The sequence below is a fragment of the Mauremys mutica genome, chromosome 22, assembly GCF_020497125.1.
Source record: "Mauremys mutica isolate MM-2020 ecotype Southern chromosome 22, ASM2049712v1, whole genome shotgun sequence".
In the NCBI taxonomy this organism is placed as follows: Eukaryota; Metazoa; Chordata; order Testudines; family Geoemydidae; genus Mauremys; species Mauremys mutica.
Genome location: NC_059093.1, coordinates 1,284,910 through 1,311,243, shown reverse-complemented (window position 1 = coordinate 1,311,243; position 26,334 = coordinate 1,284,910). Strand labels below are relative to the sequence as shown.

At 53.4% G+C, this 26,334-nt stretch overlaps 1 protein-coding gene across 30 annotated transcripts in view; it reads left to right on the top strand.

The window, feature by feature from the left end:
• The window catches only part of PHLDB1 (pleckstrin homology like domain family B member 1), a 111,260-nt gene that overhangs the window by 54,745 nt on the left and 30,181 nt on the right, over positions 1–26,334 (top strand). For 23 of the 30 annotated variants that reach the window (XM_044997141.1, XM_044997144.1, XM_044997140.1 and 20 more), the window contains 4 exons: positions 7,154–8,679; positions 19,992–20,288; positions 20,762–20,902; positions 21,533–21,670. In XM_044997141.1, coding sequence (XP_044853076.1) covers positions 7,154–8,679; positions 19,992–20,288; positions 20,762–20,902; positions 21,533–21,670 — 2,102 coding nt within the window. Of the gene's footprint in view, positions 1–3,905; positions 4,005–7,153; positions 8,680–19,991; positions 20,289–20,761; positions 20,903–21,532; positions 21,671–26,334 lie in introns of those variants that run through there. The other 7 variants (XM_044997133.1, XM_044997152.1, XM_044997149.1 and 4 more) reach the window with 2 other exon arrangements.

The window sequence follows — 26,334 nt, the reverse complement described above, 5'->3', positions numbered from 1 at the left end:
GTATCCGTTCCGTGCATACACAGGAGTCAGCCTAGAATGAGAGTGGGGAATTGTCACGGGTTCCCATTGGATACATCCAGCAGAGCCCTGTTTGATGTCAACCAAGGGCTCCAGGCAGAACTGAATTCACTTTTCTTAAGTAATTTGATTTCTGTCCCTTCACTGCCTCTGACTGCCTCTGCAGTGAGTGCTGGTCCTGAGGCGCAGATCCCAACACTGCAGTCAGCCAGGGTGCCATCTGGATTCAGGCTTGCTGTGGTTTCAGCACGCTGAGATGCTTTTCAAAGGGAGCTGGTCCAGCTGGTCTGATTCACCTCTGAAAATGGTCTCCAAGCTAAAGGCTGGTCCTCACCTGTCCTGTAGCCAACCCTGCCTTGATGTTTTGAAGAGAGGGCTCTGCAATGTCCTTTGCTAGCATGTGTTTGTATCCCTGATGACTATGGATGGTGCTGGGCACTGGGGAGACATAGGGACAGAACAGGTTGTATGAAGAGAAGGGCCTGGAAATTGGTAGCTTTATTTTTTATCCAAAAAATCAGATTTTTGTATTTAAATTAGAAACGGTTTTATTTTTAAAAATAAACTTATTTAAATGTAAATGTGAACCTACATTAAGGCCTAAACTTATTGTAATTTATTAAAATCATTTAAATTGAATAAAAAATATTAAGCAGTACATATTTGCTGTGAAGTTTTGAAGAAAGTCAGCCTCTGAACAGGAAGTCACTGGCTAAGCACCTGGAACCAGAGTTTATTGAAGTGCTAAACCAGCTTTCAACAGCAGTATCTTTTCTGCAGGTGCAAAGAAAATATTTTTTTCAGTTTATTCAACTATTTCAATTCAATAACTAGTTCAGTTAAAGTTCAAAAACCAATTGGAGTTGAAAAAGCAGGAAAACTTGTTTTCCTCTTTCAATCTATTAATAAAAACTAGGTATGAGAGAGTTGAGATCTACTCATTCTAAAATCTTGAAGACCAGAAAAATCGGTTCAATATTTTTGTTTAATAAGTTAATTTTAAATACAAAACATATTCTGATAAACTTTTTTTTTATTTTATATCCAGCACATTTAAGGTAGTTTTTTAATTAATAAAAACAAAATTAAAAAGCTGCTTTTGTGCATTTTTAACTGAATTTGAATTTCCATCCAAACTGAACCAAATCACAAGTAGAAAATTAATCATCTGCTTAATAAAAATGTAAAAAGTAAGAATCTGAATAAATGTTTAAGCTATATGATTGCTTAAATAAATGTGTATAAATATAGCATATCCCCCTGGTTAGCAAAAAAGAAGCAACAGATTTCAGTGTACAGGCTGTATTTAGTTGCAAATCAACATGTTTTAATGTTTACCAACAATGAGAATCAACATCTCTTTATGAAAATAACTAAAAAGTACAAATGCAAAGCAAGATTAAAATCAATTATTAAAATCAAGGTTTCCTGCATGCTGATTTAAAGCATGATTAAAATTGGTGATTTAAATCACTTCGTTTTAAATCAATCCACCCTGCTGGGTCTTTTATGTCCTGCATAACCTTTGGGTATCAATGCCAGGCCCCTCTAAGGGGAAACTGGGAGATTCTTGGGCCTCCCCTGTTCTTCAGAGAATGTCTCGTTCTGACCCAGATATCCTGGTCAGCATCTTCCCACATCCAGTGCCTTGGAGAGAGGGGGTATGCTGAGAATTTGCTGTCTTGAGATCAGTAGAGGGCAGGGCTCTTATGGGCTTTCACTTTTAGGACAATCCAGCCACTTTGCCAGCAGGAATGATTCTGATTCAGAGGTGTTGGGCTTTGCTGACTGCATAGCATAGACCTGATATGGGCAAACCTGTGATGCTGCTTATTGCAGGCTGAGCGTGTGCTGCAGACCCAGAAATTCTGTGACCCATCAGCCCCAGCCCTTCCTTCCCTGCCACCATAGCTAAGGCCACGTCTATACTTACCTTCCCGGTCGACGCGGTGAGTTCGACTTCTCGGAGTTCGAACTATCGCGTCTGATCTAGACGCGATAGTTCGAACTCCGGAAGCGCCGCGGTCGACTCCGGTACTCCACCGCGGCAGGAGGAGTTGCCGGAGACGACCTTGGAGCCGCAGAGTTCGCTTCCGCGGCGTCTGGACGGGTAAGTTATTCGAACTAGGGTAGTTCGAATTCAGCTACGTTATTCACGTAGCTGAATTCGCGTACCCTAGTTCGAATTAGGGGCTGCGTGTAGACCAGGGCTAAGTAACTGTGGAGCCAAGGCCATACGTACAGTTGGAGGAAGGAATTGACACAATTTTATTCAATTAGCTTTTATTGGCAGGACAAAAAAGCTAGGCTGCTCAGGTCTTTGCCGGGCAGCTCTGCTCCCCTCAGGATGGGATCACGCCCAGTGTCTGGGGCTTGATCCCCCAGGGCCAGGCGTGTGTCATTCCTCAGCTGGTGGCAGGTGGCTCTGCTGTATTGTTCTGTCTCCCGTGGTCAGGCGCAGATTTTCCTTGTCCCTCTGCAATGAGACATCTCTTCTGATTCTGGGTATTTGAGGAAATCTCTTCCTTGCACTCCCTCATATTTAGGATGTGGGATGGAACGTATTTGTGTCTCAGTCTCTCCTCTGTCCTGCTAACTGCACAGTTGCTTCTTTCTGGGTTCTGACCATGCCTTGAGGCTCCCAGTTTGCACCTGGTTCTCAATTTGGTGGGAGTCTGCCTTTGTTTTACCCATGTCACTATGGCAAAATATTATCTGGTCTCACTTTTCTGGGCAGGGATCTGGCACAGTCCAGCTTGTTGCTGTTCTTGATTTGTTCTTCCCAGTGACAGGTGTGTTGGTGTTTTAAGCATTGGTCGATCACACAAGCTGAAACAAAAGGCTGGTGCTTCCAGATGAGAAGCACAGAGAATTTGGTGTTTGTTTGAGGTATGGAGATCCCTGTGCATGCACTGCAATAGAATTTGGAGACATGTCAGGCTGTTGCTGGTGATTACCTGAATGGGGCAAGCTGACTGGCACAGAGGGAATTACCAAGGGAAAGTTGGTGTCAGGTTTTCTTGGCCTGCCTGTTGCAAATGGGAAGTGCTGTCTTTCCTGTGTGACCTCTGTCTCTGTTCCCTTTCTTGTACAGTCATTTGCATTGTTTCTCGATTCAGGAATACTTGACTGACTGAAATCGGCTTGCATGTCTCTCCTCCAGGTGATGAGTGTTCGGGGTCAAGACTCATGGGTTCTGTTCCCAGCTCTGTCACTGCCTTGCATGGTGACCTTGGGCAAGTCACTCACACAGATATAGAATAGAGCTAATGATACAAGGGTTGTGAGGCTGCAGGATGTCTGTGAAGTGCTTTGGGATCTTCAGACCAAGTGCACATTGTTATTATAATAACCAATTTACTCCTATGAAATAATTCTGCAGGCAGATGTGGTCAGGAATCTTGTATCTGCAGAAGAGCTGATTTAATGGAAATAAATTGAGCTTTGGTCTGCCTGGAACTGATCAGCAGATTAACCTGCCAATCAATCCCCTCTCTTACAGTAACTGGCCATGAGACCATGGCTTTGCCCATTAATTCAGCACTCACTGTGAGCCACTCGTGCCGTGAGTCTGTCTAGTTTTCCAGAAAGCCAGACCGTAAGTGCCCCTGATTGGGTTATCGCTCTGGCAGTATTATTACTGCTTCTTCATCCTTCCCCTTCATGATTCTTTTCATTTATTAAAGGGAAAAAAACCCAGCCACTCTCAATCCCGGCTGGGATATAACCGTGTCTGACAAATGCTGCAGGCCAGAGCAGTCTGGTTTCAGCTTGACATTTATGTGGCTTCAGACAAGAGCCATACTTTCTCCATCCAGCCAGCCAGCTGCCTTCTGCCAGCTCAGACAAGTAGTTGGGCATTGGCCGTCCAGGGGGCCCAGCTAGCTCTGCAAGCAGAAATTGGTGCTTCCCAGGTGAGTGCCGTGTAGAGACTGGGATGCTGTGGCACTACAAGAGGAAGGGATCAGCTCACGGTCACACAGTAGGTGAGTGGCAGAGCCAGGAATAGCACCCAGGAGCTCTTGAGTCAGGCATCCTGATCTAACTCCTTGACCATGTTGTCTTCACAGCTAGAATGACTGAAGTGGCCATTATTGGCCCTGTAGAAGTCGAGTGGAGACAGGAAGGTTGGTCTGTCAATCAATTGGGTATCAGCAGGCAATCGAAGGCTTGTGTGGGTAGAAGGGAGGCACCCTAGAAGCTTGTGACCTACTTGGCTGTTTTTTTTCCCTCTGCTGTGTTTGCTGGTTGGTGCTGGGAGCATTAGAGCTGGAAAGGTGCCCTGAGGTTGTGGCTTAATTAATTAGTGTTTGCAGCGTGTTTGGAGATGCTCCGAGGAAGGGTGCAGCAGCACAGAGTGATGGCTCTGCCCTTGGAGGGAACTGCCTCCAGACGTGGCTCACCCCAGCCCCAGGAAGCTGTATGGGAAGGGGGAGCTGGTACTCCGGGGGTGCAGAGTCACTAGGCAGCGTTTGGCCAGCTCACATGTGCAGTTTTTGCCCCAAAAGAGGCCTGCTGATGAGGGTCTCTCCTAGGAATGAGCTTAAAGGGTTAGTTGAGTGCTATTGCTTCTCCGAGCCTGGGGCTGTGGGGAGCTCGGGTTCTGAGAGGCCAGCGTTTGGGACCTTGAGATACTGTGCCATGGATAGTTCTCGCGTGTCCTACGGGGCCAGTTTAATGGGAGCCAGAAGCATCAATACACCTTGCAGTTTATTGAGCAAGGAGCTGATAACCCCACACTTGTTTAGCAAAGGAATTGGCCATTTGCCACCTTCTGGAACCCTAGTGTCCCGAGGCATTGAGGGCCAACACAACTTCAGCTTCAAGGGCTTGGGGAGGAGTTTTAGTTCAGAGCCAAGTGGCAGGAACTGTGGGGGGACCCGCTTTACATTTATCCCCCACGTCCTGAGGCAAGTGTGTGGCCTGGTCTGGTTTATGGCTGACACATGCTCCCCCCCCCCCGCCCCCAGCTCAGCCTGCTTGCCCCTGTTTAGAGACATGTTGTATAGTTCAAACTCTAGACTCTGGGCAAAGGTTATGGCAGCAGCTGGCTCCATGCTGGTTAGTTAAATTGTTTCTAAGGGACATTCAATCAAATCATTTAATTCTCTTCCTCTTTCCCCCCTTTTTGTCCCTGAAACTCTTTGAATCCCCAAGACAAACCCCCAGAGGCTCCATCCCCAAATCCCACCCAGGGAGCAGCTGCCCCTCCCTCCAGTCTGCCTGGATGTCTGATTTTGCGGGTCTTACATGTTCTTCCTTCCCCTGTCCCTGCTGGCAGCTGGGGAAGGAAAGGGGGTGTTGACTCGGCCTCAGAGAAGCAGGGGATAGTGGCATTTTAGCTGGGAGGGTGAAATTGGAAGTGCTCTGCACCCTGGCTGCTGCACCTCCTGGTGCTCTGGAAGAGGCTGCACCTCCTCCCTTCTGAGTGGGAGGCAGATGCTTAAGCACATGACGTGTCTGGAGTTGGCTCTCTCCCCTCCCTGCACTGCTGGTTCAGTTTTGTCTACAAGACCCCAGAGGAAAAGTCAGGCAGCCCCAGGGACTGATTATTATGTGGACAGGGAAGACACAACAGCCAGTCCCATCTGTAGGATGAGGTGAGGGATATGCAGCTGTTCCCTGCCCAACTCCCAGCGTGCCAGCGACACCACAGGCAGAGCCAGGCAGAGGATGCATTAGCATCACAGGGCTTTGCCATCTGTGTGCTGGAAAGAGCTATTCGATTTCAGTTGCCTGGGCAATAAGGCTAGTGGGACACCCGGATAGTTACTGGAATATAATCCCCGGGCACCTGAGCTCCAAGGAGATGATCAGCATGGGAGATAACAGTACTTCATAAGGGCATGGCTTACCCTGAACCCCAGGGGGAGTAGAGCAGGGTTAGGGGGACAGTTCAGCACAGCCCTGTGTGCTTGAGTTTCATAAAAGAAAAGATCCAGTAGAGGTCCCAGGACCTGTTGCTAAAGCACTGTTCTGTACAAAGTAGCTCCAGGTAAGAGATGAAAAAGACTCTGGTATCTTACTGAAGCTGCAGGAGGAATTTAAGGAGGTGGACTTAGCTAGGTCAGTTGTTAATATTCCTTTTCTTCTGAGATGTGCCCTGGACTCCTAATGGCTCCAGGTAGTCAGGGCCTCTGCTTGGGTCACATCCAGAAGATGGCACCTGCAGCAACCCCATGCTGTGGCACTGGCTTGAAGAAGAGCACTCAAAGGAGCATGGACATTGCGAAGCTGTCTCAGACTGTGTCTTTCTAGTGCTTCCTCTCCTCTCCCCTCCCCTCCCCTCCCAAAGAGGCCAGTCCCAGCTGCTTCTGTGCATGTATCTCTCTAATGGCCAAGTATGGAATAGCCTGACTATAGGAAAATGTCTTCTGAAACCTAGTCCCCATGCTTAGAAATTGAAGGGTTAATAGCTCTTATCCTGTCTAATGGAGCTGTGGGTGTTCCCCTTTGCATTGCTGGCACCACTTCCTAGTGTGCTTAGCATTCCAGCCAGCATGTATGTGCAGCACACACCAGCAGTGTGGCTTCGGCCTCCTCCAGAATGCAAAGTGCTGGTTCAGAGCAATTAGAACTTCAGTGGGGTATTCTGTAATGTTGGAAGCGAGGAGAGAAGGAAGATTGGGAGGTGGAAATCTCTTGTGTGGGTGCCTCCTACTGGCAGCTTCTTGCTGGAATGTTTCCTGTGGAAAAGGAATGTGATTTGAAACTGGCTCCCATCCCTTCCCTTCCCCATGTGGCCTCATGTCGTGGCTGTGGTAGCAGTAAATAGCGGTTCCCTATGGAGGAGAGGTAGGCAGGTCCACAGATGGAGCCCAGACCGATCCACCAGGCTTTGGTGGCCATTGGTTCCTCCACCGCCAGCCTCTTGGAGAGCAGGCCCTGGGCTGTCGTGGTTCCTCTGGAGTCTCCAGAACTGACTAGCAGTTGGGGTTTTGTGGGACAGTGCTTGGGCCATCCTGCCTTAGAAACGGGAGCAGGAGCTGAATGTTTGCTCCCTAGCACAGGCTGGTTCTGGCCTGTCTCTACCTACATGGCCTGGTTGAGTGGAGGGGTTTGGCATGGGTTGGGCTGTGTGGTTAATGGTGCTGTCTCCTCGGCTAACGTGTGCTCCTGTCTCTCCCTCTGGCAGAATCGGAGAGTCTAGTGAACGGCAACCACCAGCTGTCTCTGAATGATGTCCATAAGGGACAGGGAGGCAGGCCCCGGCCCAGCCACAGCTCCCTGGTCAGCTCTATCGAGAAGGACCTGCAAGACATCATGGACTCTTTGGTGATGGAGGACTCGAGCTCTCCCAGGAGAAAGCTCTCTGCCAATGCCCAGTCCCCTGTGTCCTCAGTGGTGAATGGTGGTGGGCACTACTTCTTGTCCCCACCCTTGAGCCCTGGGGCCATGTCTGTGGGCTCCAGCTATGACAACGCATCCCCGCCCTTCTCCCCGCTTTCATCCCCAGCCAGCAGTGGCAGCTACACTAGTCCCTCTCCCAGTAGCCAGGAGCAGGGGCCGCCCATCCCCCCAGTGGTGCCAGTGAGATCTTCCAGCTACAACCATGCCATGCAGTCCCCACAGCAGCGGCCACTTCCACCTCCATGTGGGGGCTCCAGCCTGGACCTGAGGAACAGCACCATAGGCACAAGTGAGACACAGCTTGCAGAGAGTCCCAAGATGCAAAGGAGGGCAGTGCATGGCGTTCCCCTGAGCCCCAAGCCTGGCCAGAGAGCCCTGAACCCTGAAGGCCCTGGGCTGTCAGCCTTCTCCAGCGCCCGGAGAGCTGCTGAGAGCACACAGCTGGGCCACCCTAACCAGCATGTGCCCCTGGTGTCTGTAAGCTCAAGTGACTATGTAACAGGGAGCCCCCAGGCTCAGCCTACCAACATCCCCAGCAGCCCCCGGCTGGTACCCAAATTTCAGTCACCGTCTTCTCAGAGGTTGAAAATTGTGGCTCTTCAAGAGCGTCCACCCAGCCCCTTCAGGGAGGGCAGGGAGCCCCCTGGCATTGACAGACACCTGGCCTCCAGCCCCTCCCGGCAGGTGTTGACAAGAGTCTTCCAGCCCCTGGAGACTGTGGGTTTCACCCATGTCAATCAGGACAGCCGCTCTCTGCAGCCCCCTGAGAGTCCCAGAATGGGCAGAAGGAGCGTGGAGAGCATGAGGGATTTGCCTCCCCTCAGCCCTTCCCTGTCTCGCCGGGCAGCACCCCTGCCCTCTGCCTTGTCTCCCCAAGCAAGGGCCCCCCAAGAGAGTCCCTCACAGCAGACCAAGCTGGCCAAGGAGGTTCCTGAGAGCCCTCGCGTCCGGCGCAAGGTAGCCAGGCCCCTGGAGAGGCATGAAGACTTCTCCTCCTCGTCCTCCTTGACGGGGAAGAATTTGAGAACCAGGAGCCCCTCACCCATCTTCCAGGCAGAACTTGCCTCCCAGCGTAAGCCCAGCTTTGGCGTCACCCTCAGCCCTGCATACAGCCTGGGATCGCTGGCTGTGCCCTCGCCCCGTCAGAGCCCCCGGGTACACAGGAAGCTGTCAGGAGATCTGCGTCTGCCTGTGAGTGCGAGGGAGCGCAAAAACAGCATCACTGAGATCAGTGACAATGAGGATGACCTGCTGGAGTATCACCGCCGCCAGCGCGAGGAGCGGCTGCGTGAGCAGGAGATGGAGCGCCTGGTGAGAGGGACGGGATGGGATGGGGTCTGGTGGGCAGTAGGGCCGGGCACGGAAGTGGGGCCCGGTGAGGAGTCGGAGATGGGGCCTAGTGGGGGAGGCACTGTGGATAGACGCTGAGCTCTAGGGCAAGGGGGAGCACTGAATGTTGGAGGGAGAAGCGAGGTCGTCTTTAGTCCACGCTCGGTGATACTGTTGCCCATTCTGAGGAGCACAGGCAGTGCCACAGTGGGTAAAACACTGGATGTTTAGGAAGATCTGGTTTATCCAAGCCCCTTGCAGCAGCTGGGAAGAGGCTCTTGGTCTTACTGGAACTGGTTACTGTGATGCTGGTTAGGTTGCTTTGACTTAGACTAAGGCTGATCAGGTCTCAGAGCATCAGTTGGTCCTTGAGAGTGTCAGGAAGGAGCTGCCACCCCACATGGTACTGTTGGCCAGCTGCATGCTGGGCTGATTGGCCTCCCCTCTGTGCACCATGGGAGGCAGGACACCAAACTAGCTGGGTACATGGTCTGAGCTGTGCTGGTCAATCCATTCCCTGGGGGATTTGATTCCTGGGCCCTTTCTGCCCTGCCGACTTCAGATTCACAGGCTGTATATGACTGGCTGCGTCCTCCCACAGCTGGGGCAGCAGTGGTAGGAGCTGCCCCACTCATTAGTCTGCTGAGCAGCTGGGTAAGACTCTGCATGTGACCCTTGCCGGCTCCCCTCAGCACAGCATCCTCAGTTGAGGAGTTAGTGTGCTGCGTCTCTGACCGTCATTCATCACAGCTGTAAGCTCAGATGCTATTATCTGCTGACTGTATCCTGGTCCCCTCCAGTTTCACATCATGTCTGGCAAGTTTACTGGAGCCCTGGGGGGCTGCTGTGGCCCTCACTCCCTGTCAGAGTGGTGTTTGCTGAGGGTGAGGCACTGGCTGCAGTGACCCCTGTTCCCTCCCCCTCTGCTCCAGCTGACACGCTGCTTTATAGGACAATCGCATTGCAGTTCCTGCTGTAACACCAGTTCACATCCATGGCAGGGGGCATAATTAGTGGTCAGAGTAAGGCACTCACTGGTGAGCCCCGGGCTTGTAGCTTGCTACAGAGCCTGGAAAGCTCTTGCCTTGTGTATGTCACCTACAGGCCCCGTACCCCCTGAAATGCCTTACAGGGATTTGTGAAGGGGAGGCAGGAAGCCAACCACAGTGCCCTCCACAGGATAGGGGAGAGAGCGGAGCGCTCTGTTGATGGCCGAGGGGCTTGTGGCATTGGCTACTGGGTTGCTTCGGCCTTGCAGTCTCCAGGATGCATAGGGTCTGGGATCCTCCTTGCTCTGGAGCTCTGGCCTGTGCTTTCACACACCACTGTGGGCCTGACCCCGCTGTGCCACATACTGGTATGCCGACCACATGCCACTGGATGGTGTATACATCATTGGAGAGCTCTCTAGTCTCTCCACTCACCTCACTGGCACTATACGTTCTCGCTGTCACAGTGACCAGGGATTTTTTGTACCCTCAGTGAAGTTTTGAGTCTGACTCTTTCCAAGCCCAGACCTGCACCCAGATACCAGGGAGCCCAGGCAGTTGCAATAAGGGCTGGTGTATTCTTTGCATAGGGCCTTGGACTTATACTGTTTTCAAACCCAGACCCTTTCTGCTGTGCATTTTGCTGCAGTTACTAACAGCTGCATACCAATAATGTGCATAGGGCTCTGAGTCTCTGGACTCCTTGCTTATCTGGAGAGATTACCACAAGAAGCAGCACTTGGGCCTCCCTTCTGAATGCAGATAGCTGGATTATGCAGAAGCCAATGTGCAATTAACCATCATAACAGGACAGGGAACCTAATGGATTCAAGTCAGGACAGTGCTGGCAGGTTATGAAGCTAAGTGGTCTGCATTTATGTGGGGTGAACTGTAAATCTACAAAGCCTATGGGTTGTATTATTGAGTCTCCATGTACAGGGTGCAGTGTGAGCCTACAGGGTATTGACTGGCACAGTCTGGCCTGTATGTATAGGACTTCGAGGCCTCTTCTCTAAATGTAGGCCCTCAGGATTTGACCGTATGCTCTCTAGGGGATAACAGGCTGGGACTCCAGCTTCGTGCCAAAGTAGTTAGCTGCCTGGGCCCTTTTAATTGCATTGCATGTATTGTGCAGATAATGTTCCAAGGCTCCTGGCAGACGGGAGGTCTTGCAGGCACTTAGGCCCCATATTTAGGCCGTGGGACTGAGTTTTTACAGACTAAGCAGTTGCCTGACGCGGGAGAAGAGTGGGGTTTGCCCAGTGCATCTGTCTCTTCCTTTGTCCATGCGTAGCCAGTGAAGGGGGCCGGTCCAGGGTGGTTCAAAGAGATTGTGTAGCAAAACCCCTCCCCTTGCTACTGGATGGTGTGCTGGGGCAAGCCAGATGGTAGTTGCTGGGCAGAAGTCTCTGCACAGGTAATGGGATCAGGGAGGCACCTATTGACTGCACTGCTTACCTTAGGGGGTCACTACTGCAGCCAGGGCCAAAACCACCAAAGATGGCTGCTGGCTACCAAGCTGTCCTTTGTGGGAGCTCATGGAGTGTCTGGTCTGTATTCCCAGGAGGCTGTCCAGCACCCAGCCATGTGCCTGGGGACAGGGCAGCACAGCTCACCTCCCTGTCCTTGGCCTCAGACTGCAAGGGTAGAGTTTGACTAAGGCAAGGTTCAGTGCCTGAGATCCCTTTCTTTAAGGTAAAGGGTTCCATGTAGGAACCGATGCCTCGAATCAACTGGGAGTAACGCTGTCTGGGAAGAAGGTGGATATGACAGTGTCCCTGATTGAAGGGGCACTTGGCAGGTGACGACTGGCGCCTTGTCAGGTGGGGGTGGCATCAGGTACAAAATAACGAGACCCGGCAAGATTGACTCAGCCTGGCACTTAATACTCCCCTGACACGGTCTCCAGGAGCCCAGGAATGTTCGTTCTCCAGGGCACTCGCTTCCCTAAATCCCCTGCAAGATTACACTGGAAACAGGGTTCTGGGGTGTATGCCGTTGCCGTATGCATGGTAAACAGCTGCTGCCTTCCCCAGGTGTGGGAACTGCCCTAGCCATTGCCCATATTGTCCGTACCATCTGCAGTGTGTGCGGAGTACCTGGGGGACAGGTGCTGCAGGAATGCAAGACTGTTCTCCATAGCACATCACTGTATCTAGTGTGTTTGACCCTGGAGCCTCTCAGGGAGGAGATGCCATTGAAATAAACCTCTCTCCATAGCTTCTAGTGCATGGGCTCTGAATGCACCCGTGGTGCCCTGCTGTCCCTGTGACAGAGGAAAGTGCTCGTTTGGAGCTCCTTGTCCTGCCCAGCCTTGAGGAAATCGATCCCTTTGGGTGGCCAGGGGTGTGAGTCTGTGGACAGCTGTCCGGCAAGCGGGGTAGAAAGAGCGCTGAGCATTTCCCCACTGGTAGTTCACTTGTGAGATGAAGCAGATTAGAGGGAACAAACTCAGGCTCCTCTTCTCTGGACCCAAGCCCCCAAGGGACTAGATCTGGTGGTACCTGTTGTCCCTAGCCAATCGGGCTGAAAAGAAGGAATAGCTCTCCTGGGCTCCAGCAGATAGGCAGCTGCTGCCCTCTCCAGAATCTCTTTACACTGCAGCTGGCTGCTTTTGCTGGGGAGGTCTTTGGCTACATGTGTCCTGAGCTGCTGTGTTGCTGTTGACGCCAAACTCTGCGTCTGGTGCCCTGAATGTGTTCTGAGCTCCTTCTCAGAAGCAGGTCTATGTCTCTAGCTGGCCAGAGAGGCCGAATCTCTCGTTTCAGCTCATGCTCCGCTCCCCGGGGCCCGTAGGGTTTGCAGACAGGTCTGGTTTCAGAACTGGGACTAGTAGATGAGGCAGAGGGCCTGGTCTAAGTGTTAGCTATCCTGACTAGCATGGCTCTGACTGGGCTGCATGCTGTGCATGGCCCAGGCTTGCTGTCTGGCTGCGCCCAAGGCTGGGGGATGCCCAGGGACTGGTTCTACTCCTTAATGTCTGGCTCAGGCTGTTGTGCTTTGGCAAGTGGCAGTCAGTCTCTTTCCTAGGTGCTCCGGCTCAGAGCTGTGGCGTGGGGTGTAAGAGAGACTCTCCACCCCCAACATGGAAGGAATAGGGTGGGTGTCAGCTTCCTGGGTTGGTGCAGCACCCTCGCTATCCTGTGCACTGCAGTGAGACCCTGATTTCCCCTCCCTTCCGTGCTAGGGGCCCATTCCAGCCCTAAGGACTCATCCCTGCGAATGGTCCTTCCATCCCCCAGTACCTCATTGTGCCAGCTCAGGAGAGGCTGATGCCACGCCTCAGCTGCCCATTGGTGCTCCTGCTTTGGGGATAGCGAACACTGAGGCACCGTGCCAGCTGGAGGTTTATAGCACCCTTGTTAATGTGCTGCCCTTCTCTCTTCAGAGTCTACATTGGGGAGTGCCTGACTCTCACGCCTGTTCTCTCTGACCTGAGTTGATGGTCTCGGTAGGGCTGGGGAGTGCATAAACCCTCAGGCAGTGGCTGGGGGCATCAGGTTCGTGGGAGGAGGCATAAGGGGTGAGACAGACACAGGGGTCAGACGGGCACAGCACAGACAGGATGGGAAGGTTGCTCCTGAATATCCCCCTCCCTCTTAGCAAGAGAGTGAGAGCTTCTGGGCACTTTGTCCGCCCCAGCTATAGGGAGGCCCTTTCCACTCTGAGCAAGGCTGGGTTGGGAGCCTGGGATTCCACAGATGGCTGGGCCGAGAGGGAAGAGGGCCAGTGGGTGCGGGGAATCCATCTTGCTTTGCTGTGGGAACAGGTCAGAGGGCAGCACCCCCTTTTCTTAAAATATTCAGATTTAACCCACTCCAAACATGGGGCCTGGCTTCCTAACCCAGCCCCTTCTGTGTCTCTTGGCTCAGTGGGAAGCTGCTGATGTGTCCTTGCCCCAGGCAGTCTGGTCCCCAGAATGGGAGGGAGGTAGTTATGAAAGCACCTACAGCCCTGTGAATCCACAGCAGCAGAGCGCAGAAATGTCTGGGGCAGTCCAGCGTGGTTGGGGCTCTGCCAGAGCCTGAGCCCAAGGCCAGGATGTGCTTGGGCCTGAACATCCACCTCCAGTATTACTAATCATCTTTGCTACAGTGGTGCCTAAGGACTAAGCAAGCCTGGGGCCTGCTGAGCTAGGTGCCAGAGCCTCTTTTATCCAGGGCCTTTCTGTCTGAGGCCATCCCCTCTGTTCCCCCAACAGGGAGATGACCTGGCCCACAGGTGGAGCCCACACCCATCCCTCTCTTGAACATCCTTTGCCCTCTGCAGTGCTTTCCCAGGTCTCCCAGCCTGTCACAGCCCAGTCAGGTCAGGATCATCAACCGCCATTGCACCCGGGGGAGACCGAGGCACACGGAGGGTGTATGTCTTGCCGAACGTCATGCAGCGTGTCAGTGGCACAGCTGGGAATAGAACCCAGGTGTCCTGATACAACCGGGTGTCATGACTCTGTCCTGTGTTATAACCACAAGACCATAATTCTCCTCACCCAGACTCATTGGAGGGTGGGGGATCCTTTCTCCCAGGCTGCATCTGGATGGGGTGGGGGGAGGAAGCCCTGTTTACTCAGAACTGACTCAGGTTGGAGCTGCAGTTTGCACTCAGACTGCCTGATTCACTGTTCAGAAATAGCCCTGTGTAGTATGCGTGGCGAGCCATGCAGCTCTCCAGCCTGGGGCTATAGTCTATGTAATTAGTCTATCTCTGACTCCCAGCCGGTCACGTGTCTCCCGCGGGGCAGCGGGGTGGCACCCTGCGTGGGGTGGTGCTGAATCCAGGTGGGCGAGAGGGCGAAGGTGAATTGCTTCCCTGCAGGAACATCCGACGGACCATGAAAGTGGGGCTGGATCCCTCTGTGAGTCTATGGACCTGGGGGGAGGAGGTTATGTGGGGGTGGGGCTAGCAGGAGCAGCTGTGAGCGGGTTGCTGAAGCCCTTTGAGCCACGAGGAGCACTTCTTTTGTGGCTGCTGCAGTTCACCCCCTCGGTCTCTAGCCAGGGTCAGTGCAGGTTGGAAAGGCTGCTGCAGTTCACCCCCTCGGTCTCTAGCCAGGGTCAGTGCAGGTTGGAAAGGCTGCTGCAGTTCACCCCCTCGGTCTCTAGCCAGGGTCAGTGCAGGTTGGAAAGGCTGCTGCAGTTCACCCCCTCGGTCTCTAGCCAGCGTCAGTGCAGGTTGGAAAGGCTGCTGCAGTTCACCTCCTCGGTCTCTAGCCAGGGTCAGTGCAGGTTGGAAAGGCTGCTGCAGTTCACCCCCTCGGTCTCTAGCCAGGGTCAGTGCAGGTTGGAAAGGCTGCTGCAGTTCACCCCCTCGGTCTCTAGCCAGCGTCAGTGCAGGTTGGAAAGGCTGCTGCAGTTCACCTCCTCGGTCTCTAGCCAGGGTCAGTGCAGGTTGGAAAGGCTGCTGCAGTTCACCCCCTCGGTCTCTAGCCAGGGTCAGTGCAGGTTGGAAAGGCTGCTGCAGTTCACCCCCTCGGTCTCTAGCCAGGGTCAGTGCAGGTTGGAAAGGCTGCTGCAGTTCACCCCCTCGGTCTCTAGCCAGGGTCAGTGCAGGTTGGAAAGGCTGCTGCAGTTCACCCCCTCGGTCTCTAGCCAGGGTCAGTGCAGGTTGGAAAGGCTGCTGCAGTTCACCCCCTCGGTCTCTAGCCAGCGTCAGTGCAGGTTGGAAAGGCTGCTGCAGTTCACCCCCTCGGTCTCTAGCCAGGGTCAGTGCAGGTTGGAAAGGCTGCTGCAGTTCACCCCCTCGGTCTCTAGCCAGGGTCAGTGCAGGTTGGAAAGGCTGCTGCAGTTCACCCCCTCGGTCTCTAGCCAGCGTCAGTGCAGGTTGGAAAGGCTGCTGCAGTTCACCCCCTCGGTCTCTAGCCAGCGTCAGTGCAGGTTGGAAAGGCTGCTGCAGTTCACCTCCTCGGTCTCTAGCCAGGGTCAGTGCAGGTTGGAAAGGCTGCTGCAGTTCACCCCCTCGGTCTCTAGCCAGGGTCAGTGCAGGTTGGAAAGGCTGCTGCAGTTCACCCCCTCGGTCTCTAGCCAGCGTCAGTGCAGGTTGGAAAGGCTGCTGCAGTTCACCCCCTCGGTCTCTAGCCAGCGTCAGTGCAGGTTGGAAAGGCTGCTGCAGTTCACCCCCTCGGTCTCTAGCCAGTGTCAGTGCAGGTTGGAAAGGCTGCTGCAGTTCACCTCCTCGGTCTCTAGCCAGGGTCAGTGCAGGTTGGAAAGGCTGCTGCAGTTCACCCCCTCGGTCTCTAGCCAGGGTCAGTGCAGGTTGGAAAGGCTGCTGCAGTTCACCCCCTCGGTCTCTAGCCAGGGTCAGTGCAGGTTGGAAAGGCTGCTGCAGTTCACCCCCTCGGTCTCTAGCCAGCGTCAGTGCAGGTTGGAAAGGCTGCTGCAGTTCACCTCCTCGGTCTCTAGCCAGGGTCAGTGCAGGTTGGAAAGGCTGCTGCAGTTCACCCCCTCGGTCTCTAGCCAGCGTCAGTGCAGGTTGGAAAGGCTGCTGCAGTTCACCCCCTCGGTCTCTAGCCAGCGTCAGTGCAGGTTGGAAAGGCTGCTGCAGTTCACCTCCTCGGTCTCTAGCCAGCGTCAGTGCAGGTTGGAAAGGCTGCTGCAGTTCACCCCCTCGGTCTCTAGCCAGGGTCAGTGCAGGTTGGAAAGGCTGCTGCAGTTCACCCCCTCGGTCTCTAGCCAGGGTCAGTGCAGGTTGGAAAGGCTGCTGCAGTTCACCTCCTCGGTCTCTAGCCAGGGTCAGTGCAGGTTGGAAAGGCTGCTGCGAGGCTTTTTGTGCACCATCACCCCTGGTTTCCCTTTGTTCCCCTCCCTTTCATTGCTCTGCCCTGGCCTTTGCCCCATTCTCCTCCCTCGCTCTACCTGGGCTGGGAATGCACCTGGAGCTGCATGGGTGCTTGTGCGGCTGTGCTATGCCAAAACTAAACGCACTCTGCTCTGCGGCCTGTCAGTCCTTGTTCAACAGTGGCCCAGGACTGGAATAGCAGGGGGCTGCAGGTTTGGACTGAGGGCACTGGCAGGGCTGTGGGAGGGAGGTCTTCATTGTCCCTCTGATGCTATGTGTGGTGCCTGCTGCTGTACAGTCAGTCCCTGATTTTCATCCCTTTCTGAAGGAAAAACCTGGCAAGGCCCAGTCTCTGCTATCTGGGCTCGTCAGAAACTTCATCTCAACTTGCAGAGCTGTTTAATTGTTGGCAGCACCCTTTGTGGCATGTGACCCGTATCTCTGTGGGTCCATCAGGCCACTGGCTTCCCAGACCAGTTGAGATTGGTTGTGAGACTGCGCTGGTCAGGGTTGTGAGTATGTGTCTGCAGAGGTGTATGTGCGCACACAGCTATTTTTGCTTCCTTAGCAGTCTCCTGCCACTGATTCACAGGACAGCACTGGCATCTGCAAAGCAGGGGGTCACTCATGCGCCCAGGCAGATGATGGGAGCAACCTGTTGGGAAGGAGTAGAGGCCCAAACCCTTTTGGAATACATTCCTGGACAGGGGTTGTCAGGCCTTGGGGAGTAGTAACAAGGGGTTGCACCTGGTGGAGGGATGGGGCTGCTTGGGAAAGCACCTCAAGGGGTAGCCTGGTCCCCTGCATACCAGACAAGTGCTGTATGGCTGGTGGTTCCTGGCCGTTTGAACAGGTACCACTTAGGGAGAGAACATGGATTAGTGGTTACAGCAGGGCACTCAAAACCTGGAGTTCTGGGATCATCTCCCAGATCCTCCATGGTCCTGGTATGTGGCCACGTTAACCTGTATGAAACAAATGATTCAAACAAACCCTTCCTCGTCCCTCCCTTTCCTGTACATTGGAGTGAGTAATAGCACTGTACTCTGGCCCAGAGCCAGGAGTGTCAGGGAGCAACATCTGACAGAAGGCGAGGGCAAGAATGTGCTAGGACGGGTTGTATTGTGTGCACACTGTGTAACTGATGAGCGAGGGGGGCGCTCATTCACCCAGGTAAATCTGGGGAGCTCTGCAGGCTTTTAGATAGACACACGTGTCCTCTCACCTGGCAGGAGTGTGTTAATGAATGAGAACCATGTCCCTCGGTACCAGGTGGGGATTCGTGGGGCCTTGGAGAGGCACGGTCCTGCCCCTCATGATCTACAGGGGACTGAACCCTTCACTCTGATTAGGAATTGACTAGTTTTGGCAAGTCTGTTTTGTCTCGGTGCTGCCTGTCCTTTGCGGGGGGAGATTGCTTACTTTTTGTAACAGGGGTCCCGTCTGGGATGTGATTTGCAGCAGTGTACCAGTGCTTGAGATGCCGTAGGTGACCCTGGACACTGCAAAGAGAGGTGGGGAAGGGGCTGGGTCCATGCATTCTGCATCCGAGGTGACTAGCAATGTAGATAAATCCCTGCTGTGTGAGTATGACTTTTGTCCTGAGAACATCCCCTTAATAATATGGCACCAGCTTCTGCTTGGTTTCCTACTCCGGTGGGAAGCAAATGCTGCCAGACTCGGGGGGCTCAGATCATGGGAGGGAGAGTGCTGTGGAATCAGTGATTCTGTGGCTGGAAGCAGACAACAAAAGCCATGGAGGGAACTGGCAGAAGCAAACCCTTCCTCTGGTTGTTGCAGGAGCAGCTGCCCCAGAAGCAGGTGGGATGCTGTGTCTGGGTTGATTTTCTGGGGGGATTCGAAGAGGATGAGACATTTGTTTTCTTTTTCCCCTCCCCAGATGTCCTGGAGCAGCTAGATGGGCTCCATTGGAAGCTGTATAGGCTGTGCCTAGCTCTCCTTCGATCCCCACTGCAGGGCTAGGCAGGCTGGCTCCACACCCAGCCAGTGGAGAGGAGGACTCTGGGTGCCTCCCTCTGGGCTATGTGAAGCTGTGCTGCTGAGCACTCAGTGGCCAAGGCATAAAGCTCAGATTGAGCTTCACAGCTCGTGCAAAATCTCCAGGTGCCCTTCTGGCCAGCGCTGCCTTGATACCAATCCGAGCCTTGGGAAGAGCCCCTGGCACCAATAGGCGATTGTCTCAGGTCCCTGGTTCAATTGAAGAAGTGCTTTAGTCTTATTTTGGCTTTAAACCAAACTTAGTTCAGTTTAACTTTAGTTGCTTAGGTATCAGTTTAAACTAAATGGCAGTCAGAGCATCCACACACTGGCCTGCTCCAGTTCAACTAAATGGGCTTAACAAACAATTGAAGCTAAACCAGTGCCACTCCCTCACGTACACCCAGACTCTGCCCCATGCCCTTGCAGAGGCCTGGGGAGATTCGTTCCAGGCCATCCCCTTGTGCTGGGAGAGTCAGAGTGACTCCTTAAGCCAGCAGTTGAGCCTAAGCCCAGCGGGTTAGGATGTCTCGGTGCAACCTGTGCATTTGTCTGCAGCTGGGCACTCCCTTCTGGTTAATATCATCTGCCCCAAAGGCGGCTGCAATTCAGTGGGACTGCACGTGCATCCTGGAGGATCCCAGACTCCCGGGGGAACCGGATGCCTCTGTGTTGAGGATCCCTTAGAATGCAAGAGGAGACACTTTCCCCACAATGGCCAGGCTAGAAATGGGGTGGCTTTGGGGTCAAAGGCCATGGCACGCATTGGAATGAGCTTCCCTGTCTTATCTGGCTCACTGCCATGTGATCCAGGCCCAGTTATGGGTGCTAGAAATGACATGGCAGCAGGAGATGGGAGAGATGAATGTTCGTGATGTCTGGGCACTTTACTGGGAGTGTGCTGTATTATGGCTTGGTCCAAGCAGGTGTCTGTGTCCCGCTCCCCCGCCAGGACTCAGTCCCATCTGTCAGGCCCAAGTGTGTTGTGAAGGCCCTGCCGCACGTCCTGGCTGGGAATTAGTGGGGGGGGGGAGTGACCAACCAGAGCCATTGCCTCAGTTTCCTGCATGTTAACTGGGATTGCTGCTGCCACCACCTGCAGGCAGGGACCTGTGCTAGGAGATGAGACCTGAGTCACACAGCTCCCATGCTGAACAGAGCAGGGCTGAGCAAAGGGCTGTCACTCAGCCTGCCTGCTCCTCCCCACAGGGGTCCTCGTCCCATGCAACATGCTACCCCAGCTGGTGTGATGGGGAGCTGTGTGTTTATCCAGTGGGGGGAAGAACAGGGCCAATACGTGGGGGATCGAGGGGTGGGGAGCTCAGTGTTTTAGTCCAACACAAGTATCACTTCAGGGAGATTGATGTCATAGGGTGATGCAGGGGTGGAGTGCAAGAGGGGAAAGCCCAGGTCAGTGGGGCCTGGGTTTACATGCCTCCCAGTTCCTGCTTGCTTGGCCCCCCCCATACCTGTGTGAGGACCCATCCCAGCAGGCAGCCCACTCACGCCTTCCTCCCTGTAACCCCTGCCCAGGAGCGCCAGCGTCTGGAGACCATCCTGAGCCTGTGTGCGGAATACACCAGAACTGATGGCACCACAGACGCAGGCAGCTCGCACCAGCACTTCCCGAGTGACGGAGATGCCACCACCAACATCCTGACAGCCAGGAGGCACTCCAAGGGCTCAGCCGGCCTGGCCGCCTGGGGCCTTGGCAAGGCCATAGAGGAGACTGGAGAGGCCACAGGGCCCCAGCAGAGGGAGAGCCTGGAGAAATCAGACGAGGAGAATCTGAAGGAGGAATGTAGCAGCACGGAGAGCACGCACCACGAGGTGAGGGGAGGCAGGGCCCAGTGCATGGAGAGCACCCACCAGGAGGGGTGGGGGGGTCAGGGCCTGCCCAGCATGGAGAGCACCCACCAGGAGGTGGGGGGTCAGGGTCTGCCCAGCATGGAGAGCACCCACCAGGAGGTGGGGGGTCAGGGTCTGCCCGCACGCACCACAAGGTGCGTATGGGCGGGGCCCAGAGCACAGAGAGCACCTGCCCTGAGGTGAGGGGGTGGAGTGTTTTTTGGGGTGGGGTGAGGAGGGGGTGTCCTGCAGGGGACCCTGCTGCTGCTGCTGGACTCAGACATGCTTATGACCCGAGCTGGGCATGGGCAGTGATGGGTTTCTGGGTGTATCAGAGGAGGGAGTGGCTGTGAGCTCTGGGGCAGGGCCCTCTTTTTGCTGAAGTGATGTGCGTGCTCCCTACTCTGCAAATAGCAAATAAGCAGTCCCCCAGTGACATCACCGTTTCTTCCAAGCAGCACGAGGACTCGACAGGCTCCAAGACCAAGGAGGCTGCCCTGCTGGAGGAGGAATGGGTGCGGGTGCTGGGCCACGTGGATGAGCTCAAGAGCCATGTCAAGGAGCTGGAGCAGCAGCTGCAGGAGTCGTCTCATGAGGTGGGGGGAAACCCTTTCTACTGCTCCTGGTGTGGGGGAAGGGTGCAGGACACCCACTGGGGGCCAAGGTGGAGCCCTGCACTGGACAGGGGTGAAGGGCCCTGGCTGCGTGTTCGGAGTGGAACAGTGCTGGGGTAAGTGCATCCGGCATCCCCAGCTCCACTTCTCTGGAGTTCTGTGGGACTCTGCCCCTAGAGAGCTTTGGCCGGGCTCCCCTCCCCTTAGACGGGGAAGGCAGGGAAGGACCCAGACCAGAGCCTTAAATCTGACCCCTTAAAGTTTTGTTTTTGTTTGTTTTTGGGGGGGAAGAATGGAGGGTCAGAACTAACCCTGACAGGTTGGGTCTGGCTCTGACTTGAGGCTTCATGGGGCCTGTCTTTAATTCCCATGTTTGATGGAGCATAGATCCAATGGGGAGAGCATGTGAGGTCTGAGAACCATTGAACCTGAGCCATTAGCCTCAGCCCTGACCTCCATCTGGGCTTGACCCAAGTCCAGTTGCCCTTCATGGCTCATCTCTGCCAGCAGAGCCATGTCCCACCCAGGCGTTGCTGTGCCTCTGGGGGGCCCTGCCGTGAGGTTGGGAGATGAGGCTGGCAGCACTGCTGTAACATGGCTGTGTTTGCCTAGGCGGAGATGGAGCGGGCACTGCTGCAGGGGGAACGGGAGTCGGAAATGATACAGCTGCAGCAGGAACAGAAGATCGTGCAGCAGCTGCAAGAGAAACTGTGTGAGCTGGACTCCAGCATCCAGAAGGAGCGGGACACGGTAAACCCCAGAGCTGAGCGTTCCCCTGTCTGTGCCTTGGAGCAATGAGTGCAGGGTGCACTCCCAAAGCCCCCCCAAAGGGCTGCTTAATCCCAGGTCCCCTCTCTGCTGGAAAGTGTTGTCCCTGCACACATACTTGTGGCTCCGATGCTGAAGAGACTGACCTGTCTGGTCCCCCGCTGATCTTGGAGGAGAATGGCGTGGGTTCTGTGCACTGCACACACTGGCCAGCCGTCCCCAAGAAAGCCTGTGTCATCTTCCTTTGTGCCCCTTCTCAAAGGGTTTCTCATTACCTCCTGGGTGGGCACTGAAGTGCCATTTCCCTGAGGAGGGGGCTGCCCCAGGCACGTTCGCAGCCAGATAGGAGGTGCTGGATTTCTTGCAGCCAGCTTGAGACAGCACTTCCTCTACTCAGAGCATTTCCCTTCTTTCTGCTGTTGTCTGGGATCCTGGGGCCGACTGGTCACTGGCTCGGGAGCTTTGTCAGCCTGTTGGGGGTTGGAACTGTCCATTCTTGGGGCTCTGGTGCGGGAGGGCAGCTCCTTTCGGTGCTTGGGGTGCACTTTGGGAGTCACCTTTGCACTCATTGAACCTTTCCACAAGGTGCCAATCTCTGGAGCTTTCTCTGTTGGCCTCAGCCTTCACCTGGGCAGCACATGGGTTACTGGCCCATCATGCCGCCTTGCTTCCTACACTAGCCTTGGTGTAGGACTAAAGAAACTGAGGTTTTGCAGTGAGTTTGTCAATTCTCTATATGCCCCACCAATCGACAGCTCCAGGTGCTCATGTGCAAGTGGTGATGAAGCTGCAGTGCTTAGCTTGCTGGAGACCCTCATGTCGCTCCATTTAAAGCATCATTCAGCTTTGACCATGATGCCATCATGGGGTCATTAATTTCCCAGCTTGTTGGCTGAGACGTGGTTCCCAGAACACTGGAGCGGAGCGGGACAAGAGCCAGAATGCACCTTCCATAGACCATTATCTCAGCCTCCCTTCCAGATCTGGGGTATTGCTTGCTCCATGCTTCTTAACAGTGGAAACAACACCTCCACACCCATGTAGAAATGCACACAACTCCAGAAAGAGATCTGAATGCAGCTTCCTCTGTGGCAACCTTCCAACCCTCACCCCTGAATGTCCCTTGCAATAACCTCTGCAGGACAAACTGTACTCCCATTCCCATCAGAAACTGCACCAAAACCCCCCTTCCTGCTGATGATTTCTGCCCTTCACAGCAACAGAACCCTCTGCTGGTGCCCCCTCAGAACTGCATATCCACACAGGGACCTGTCTCAAGGAGTCTTGCTGGAGATGATCCATTCCCATGCAGGAAGGTAACTGACTGCACTGGAGCGCAGTCCCAGGCTTGCTGGAATGCATCACTCTGTGGAGCAAGGATCAGTGGGAGCTGAGCACATTCCCAGCAGTGAGATCAACTTTCATTCTCTGTCCAGCTCTTTGAGTACCTTTGCCCTTGTCCTCCAGGGATTCCACACTGCCCCACACAGTGAATGGATGTCTGTGCGCGCCTTGCCTTCTCCATGGCAACCCAGTGGGATGTAGCCATGCTGGCACCATGGCTGGAAATGCACCAGGTCCTGATTAATTTCATTGGTGATTATTTCTGAGGCTGGACGAGGTGAAGCCTGTGAGTGGCAGGATGCAGGCAGCCCCTCCCACACAGATGCAATGTGTTGGGGTGGCTTTTTTTTTAATTTTACAGCCCTTTTAAAAACCGTTCCTAGTGAAACAACCGGCTCCATATGGAGTCAGGAGAGGGACTAAAAGAAACCACACTCCCAAAGTCTCTGCTGTCTTAACCTTCGCTTACCTAATCAGTCTGCACTAAATTTTCTCTCTAACAGCGCCCACTCTGAAATGTGTCTCTAATCCCTCATGCCTCTGCATGCTATGGGGCCCCACATAACCTCCAGCACTTGTGCACACAGCAAACACCTGGGCCTAACTTGGGCAGCTGTTCTTTAGCAATGCTGTGTCCTTGTGACATGTCCTCTGAGCCGCCCTGGGCCAGGAATCGGTGCTTCTGGACTAGCACCTAAATCCACCTATTTGTATAGATTCAGATTTCCATTAACCCTGTGGGAGCATGAGAGAGAGAGAGACATGGATCACTGTTCGTAATGTTCCTGGTTTTTAAATTTCCTTCCGAACATTTAATCACATAGTGCAGACAGAGGAGAAGGTGCAGGGGGCACATTAGGGACAGTCAGAGTAACTGCAGCTGGACATGTGCCTCCGGGAATATTGTTTGCTTTACACAAAAGATGATGAAAAATCAAAGCTAATAATAGACTTTGATATTTGACTTGGGTTGAGAATTGCAGCTTTCCTACATGATCTTTATTCACCCTGGTCTGAGTGAGCAGCATGGAAATCCATTCTTCACTGGCTGCTCCTCTGACCAATTAGACCCTCTCTGTGACAGCTAGGTGACTGCTTACCAATTGTTAGTGGCATGGCATCCCCAGATCCAGGTTAATCTGGGGACATGGTTGCCCATTCTAGCCTAGCCGTAACCAGCTGCTTTGACCCACTTCTGGTTGTAGTGGAGATGGGTTCCTGGTGTAGCTAGTAGCCTACCCTGTGGGGCACTGATGTGGATTCTCATGTTGATAGGGGGTCTTATGCTCTGTCTCCGTTGGTTACAATGGAGTGTTTCGTGGCTTCTTGCTAGGAGTTGGCAGAGGGAGAGGGGGATTGGGGTAGTTCCTCGGAGGATGTTACTCGTATATTTTTCTGCATCGTGATTCTGATGGTTTAACCACCACCCCCCAAGGTGAAGGAAACATCCTGCGTGACATTCTGGCTCTGCAGGTATTCTTGGGTTCTTTCATGGGGCTAGCTGGGCTGATGTGAGCTTCAGCGTGGAGAGCTAGTTGCAGGCTGAGCACCTTGGGGAGCAGGGATGGATTTGCTGCCAAGTGGCTTGTTGGTAGCCACAAGGTATCATAGAGATGAAGGGCTAGTTCCATTCCACCAGCCCTGGTGTAAATGTGGAGTGACAGTGATGTAAAACTGGTGTGAGTGAGTGGAGAATCAGGCCTGGAACTCTCTAGGTCACCACCTCCCTCCCCTCTGGCCACTGCAGGAGCATTCATTATGGTCTGTCTGTTCTGTGGAGATGCCCCTGTGCCCCACACCTGGTATGCCCCACTTCATACTGGGAGCTGCAGATTTAACGTTTCCTGGGAGCTCTTTAATTCTAAGGAGGATTTTGCCTGTGGCTTTGATGTGGTGACTCTGCTTGTAATGTGGGGTGAGTCTGACCCAGATTGCAGTGCAGAGCAATGAGGCATCTCTGATTAAAGCGAGCCTCCTGGCTTTCACACTGAAGTGCAGTAGACACCTTGAGTGCATGTGGGTTTCCTTCCCAGTCTGGAGACGTGACTCACTCCACAGCACTTCGTCAAGTTAAACAAGCCATCTGGCATGAGGATGCTGGCATGCTTGCAGATTGCTAAAAGGCAGCAGACTACTGCAGGGATGAGGAGGTGGCAGGGTACTTGATACAGCTCTGCCCAGGAATTCTATTGTCACTGAGAAGCAACTGACTTAAGTGGATGTAACTAACTGGGCTTGTATGGCAAATTCTGTTCTATGAATAGAAATGAATTGTGTGGTCTCATGCATGTGCATGTGTAGATAGGCATTACAGTGTTGTCTGAAATGCTGGGTGGTCATGAATCTTACTCATATCAGTCTAGTGCAGGACATCTGCCAATCTTTGGCACTGGAAATTTGGGCCCCAAAAGCATAACATTAGTGGTTAAAGATTTCCTAGAAAACGGCAGGAGCTTGTTTGGATGAGCCCAAACTCACCATTTAGCAGCTTCTGAGTGTGATGGGGAGAGCATGGATCTCTTGTTTTGGAGACAGCCCGCAGCCTTCCAAGGCTTGTACCCATGTTACTGCATGGAGGGGTGGGACTCAGAGTTATAAGGTGCAAATACTCTGAGGGGTTGCTTTCTAGTGTTTAGAGTATGGATCAAGGAGTCTGGACTGCTGGGGTTCTATTCATGGCTCAACCACTGACTTCCTTCATGTTCTGAAACAAGTCACTTCACTTGTTAGTGCCTCAGCTTACCTACCCATAAAGTGGGTTTCATAACACTTCCCCTCTCAAAAGTGTTGGTAGGGGTAATCAGCTTCTGTTTCTGACTCTTCAGATAAGAGATTCCCTAGAAGCCACAGAACATTGTGCCATACATAGATAGATGTTGTAAATGCTGGTGGTCACAGGCTCATACTTCTTTTAAAAAACAATTGCCCGGGTAGCCAGCACTCGGTGCCAAAAACCAGAAATAATAAATTCTAGAGCTGAGCCCAAACTAGTCCCAGATCTTTCATTCATAGCTTTTAAGACCAGAAAGGACCATTAAATCATCTAGTCTGATCTCCTACATAACACAAGCCAGATCATTTTATCCAGTTACTGCTGTCTTGAGCCCAGTACTCATATAATATATTGCAATAATCTGACCATCCCAAACTTCTCAACAGTTTAGAGCCAAACTTCATGGCTCAAACCATTTCTAAGATAATCCGTACTGCCCTGCTGGAGCTACCCTGTAAATAGACACTTGTGCCCTGTCCAAGCAATTACTGCCACTGTTGGTATCTCATTCAGTCCCAGGGGTTGTCTC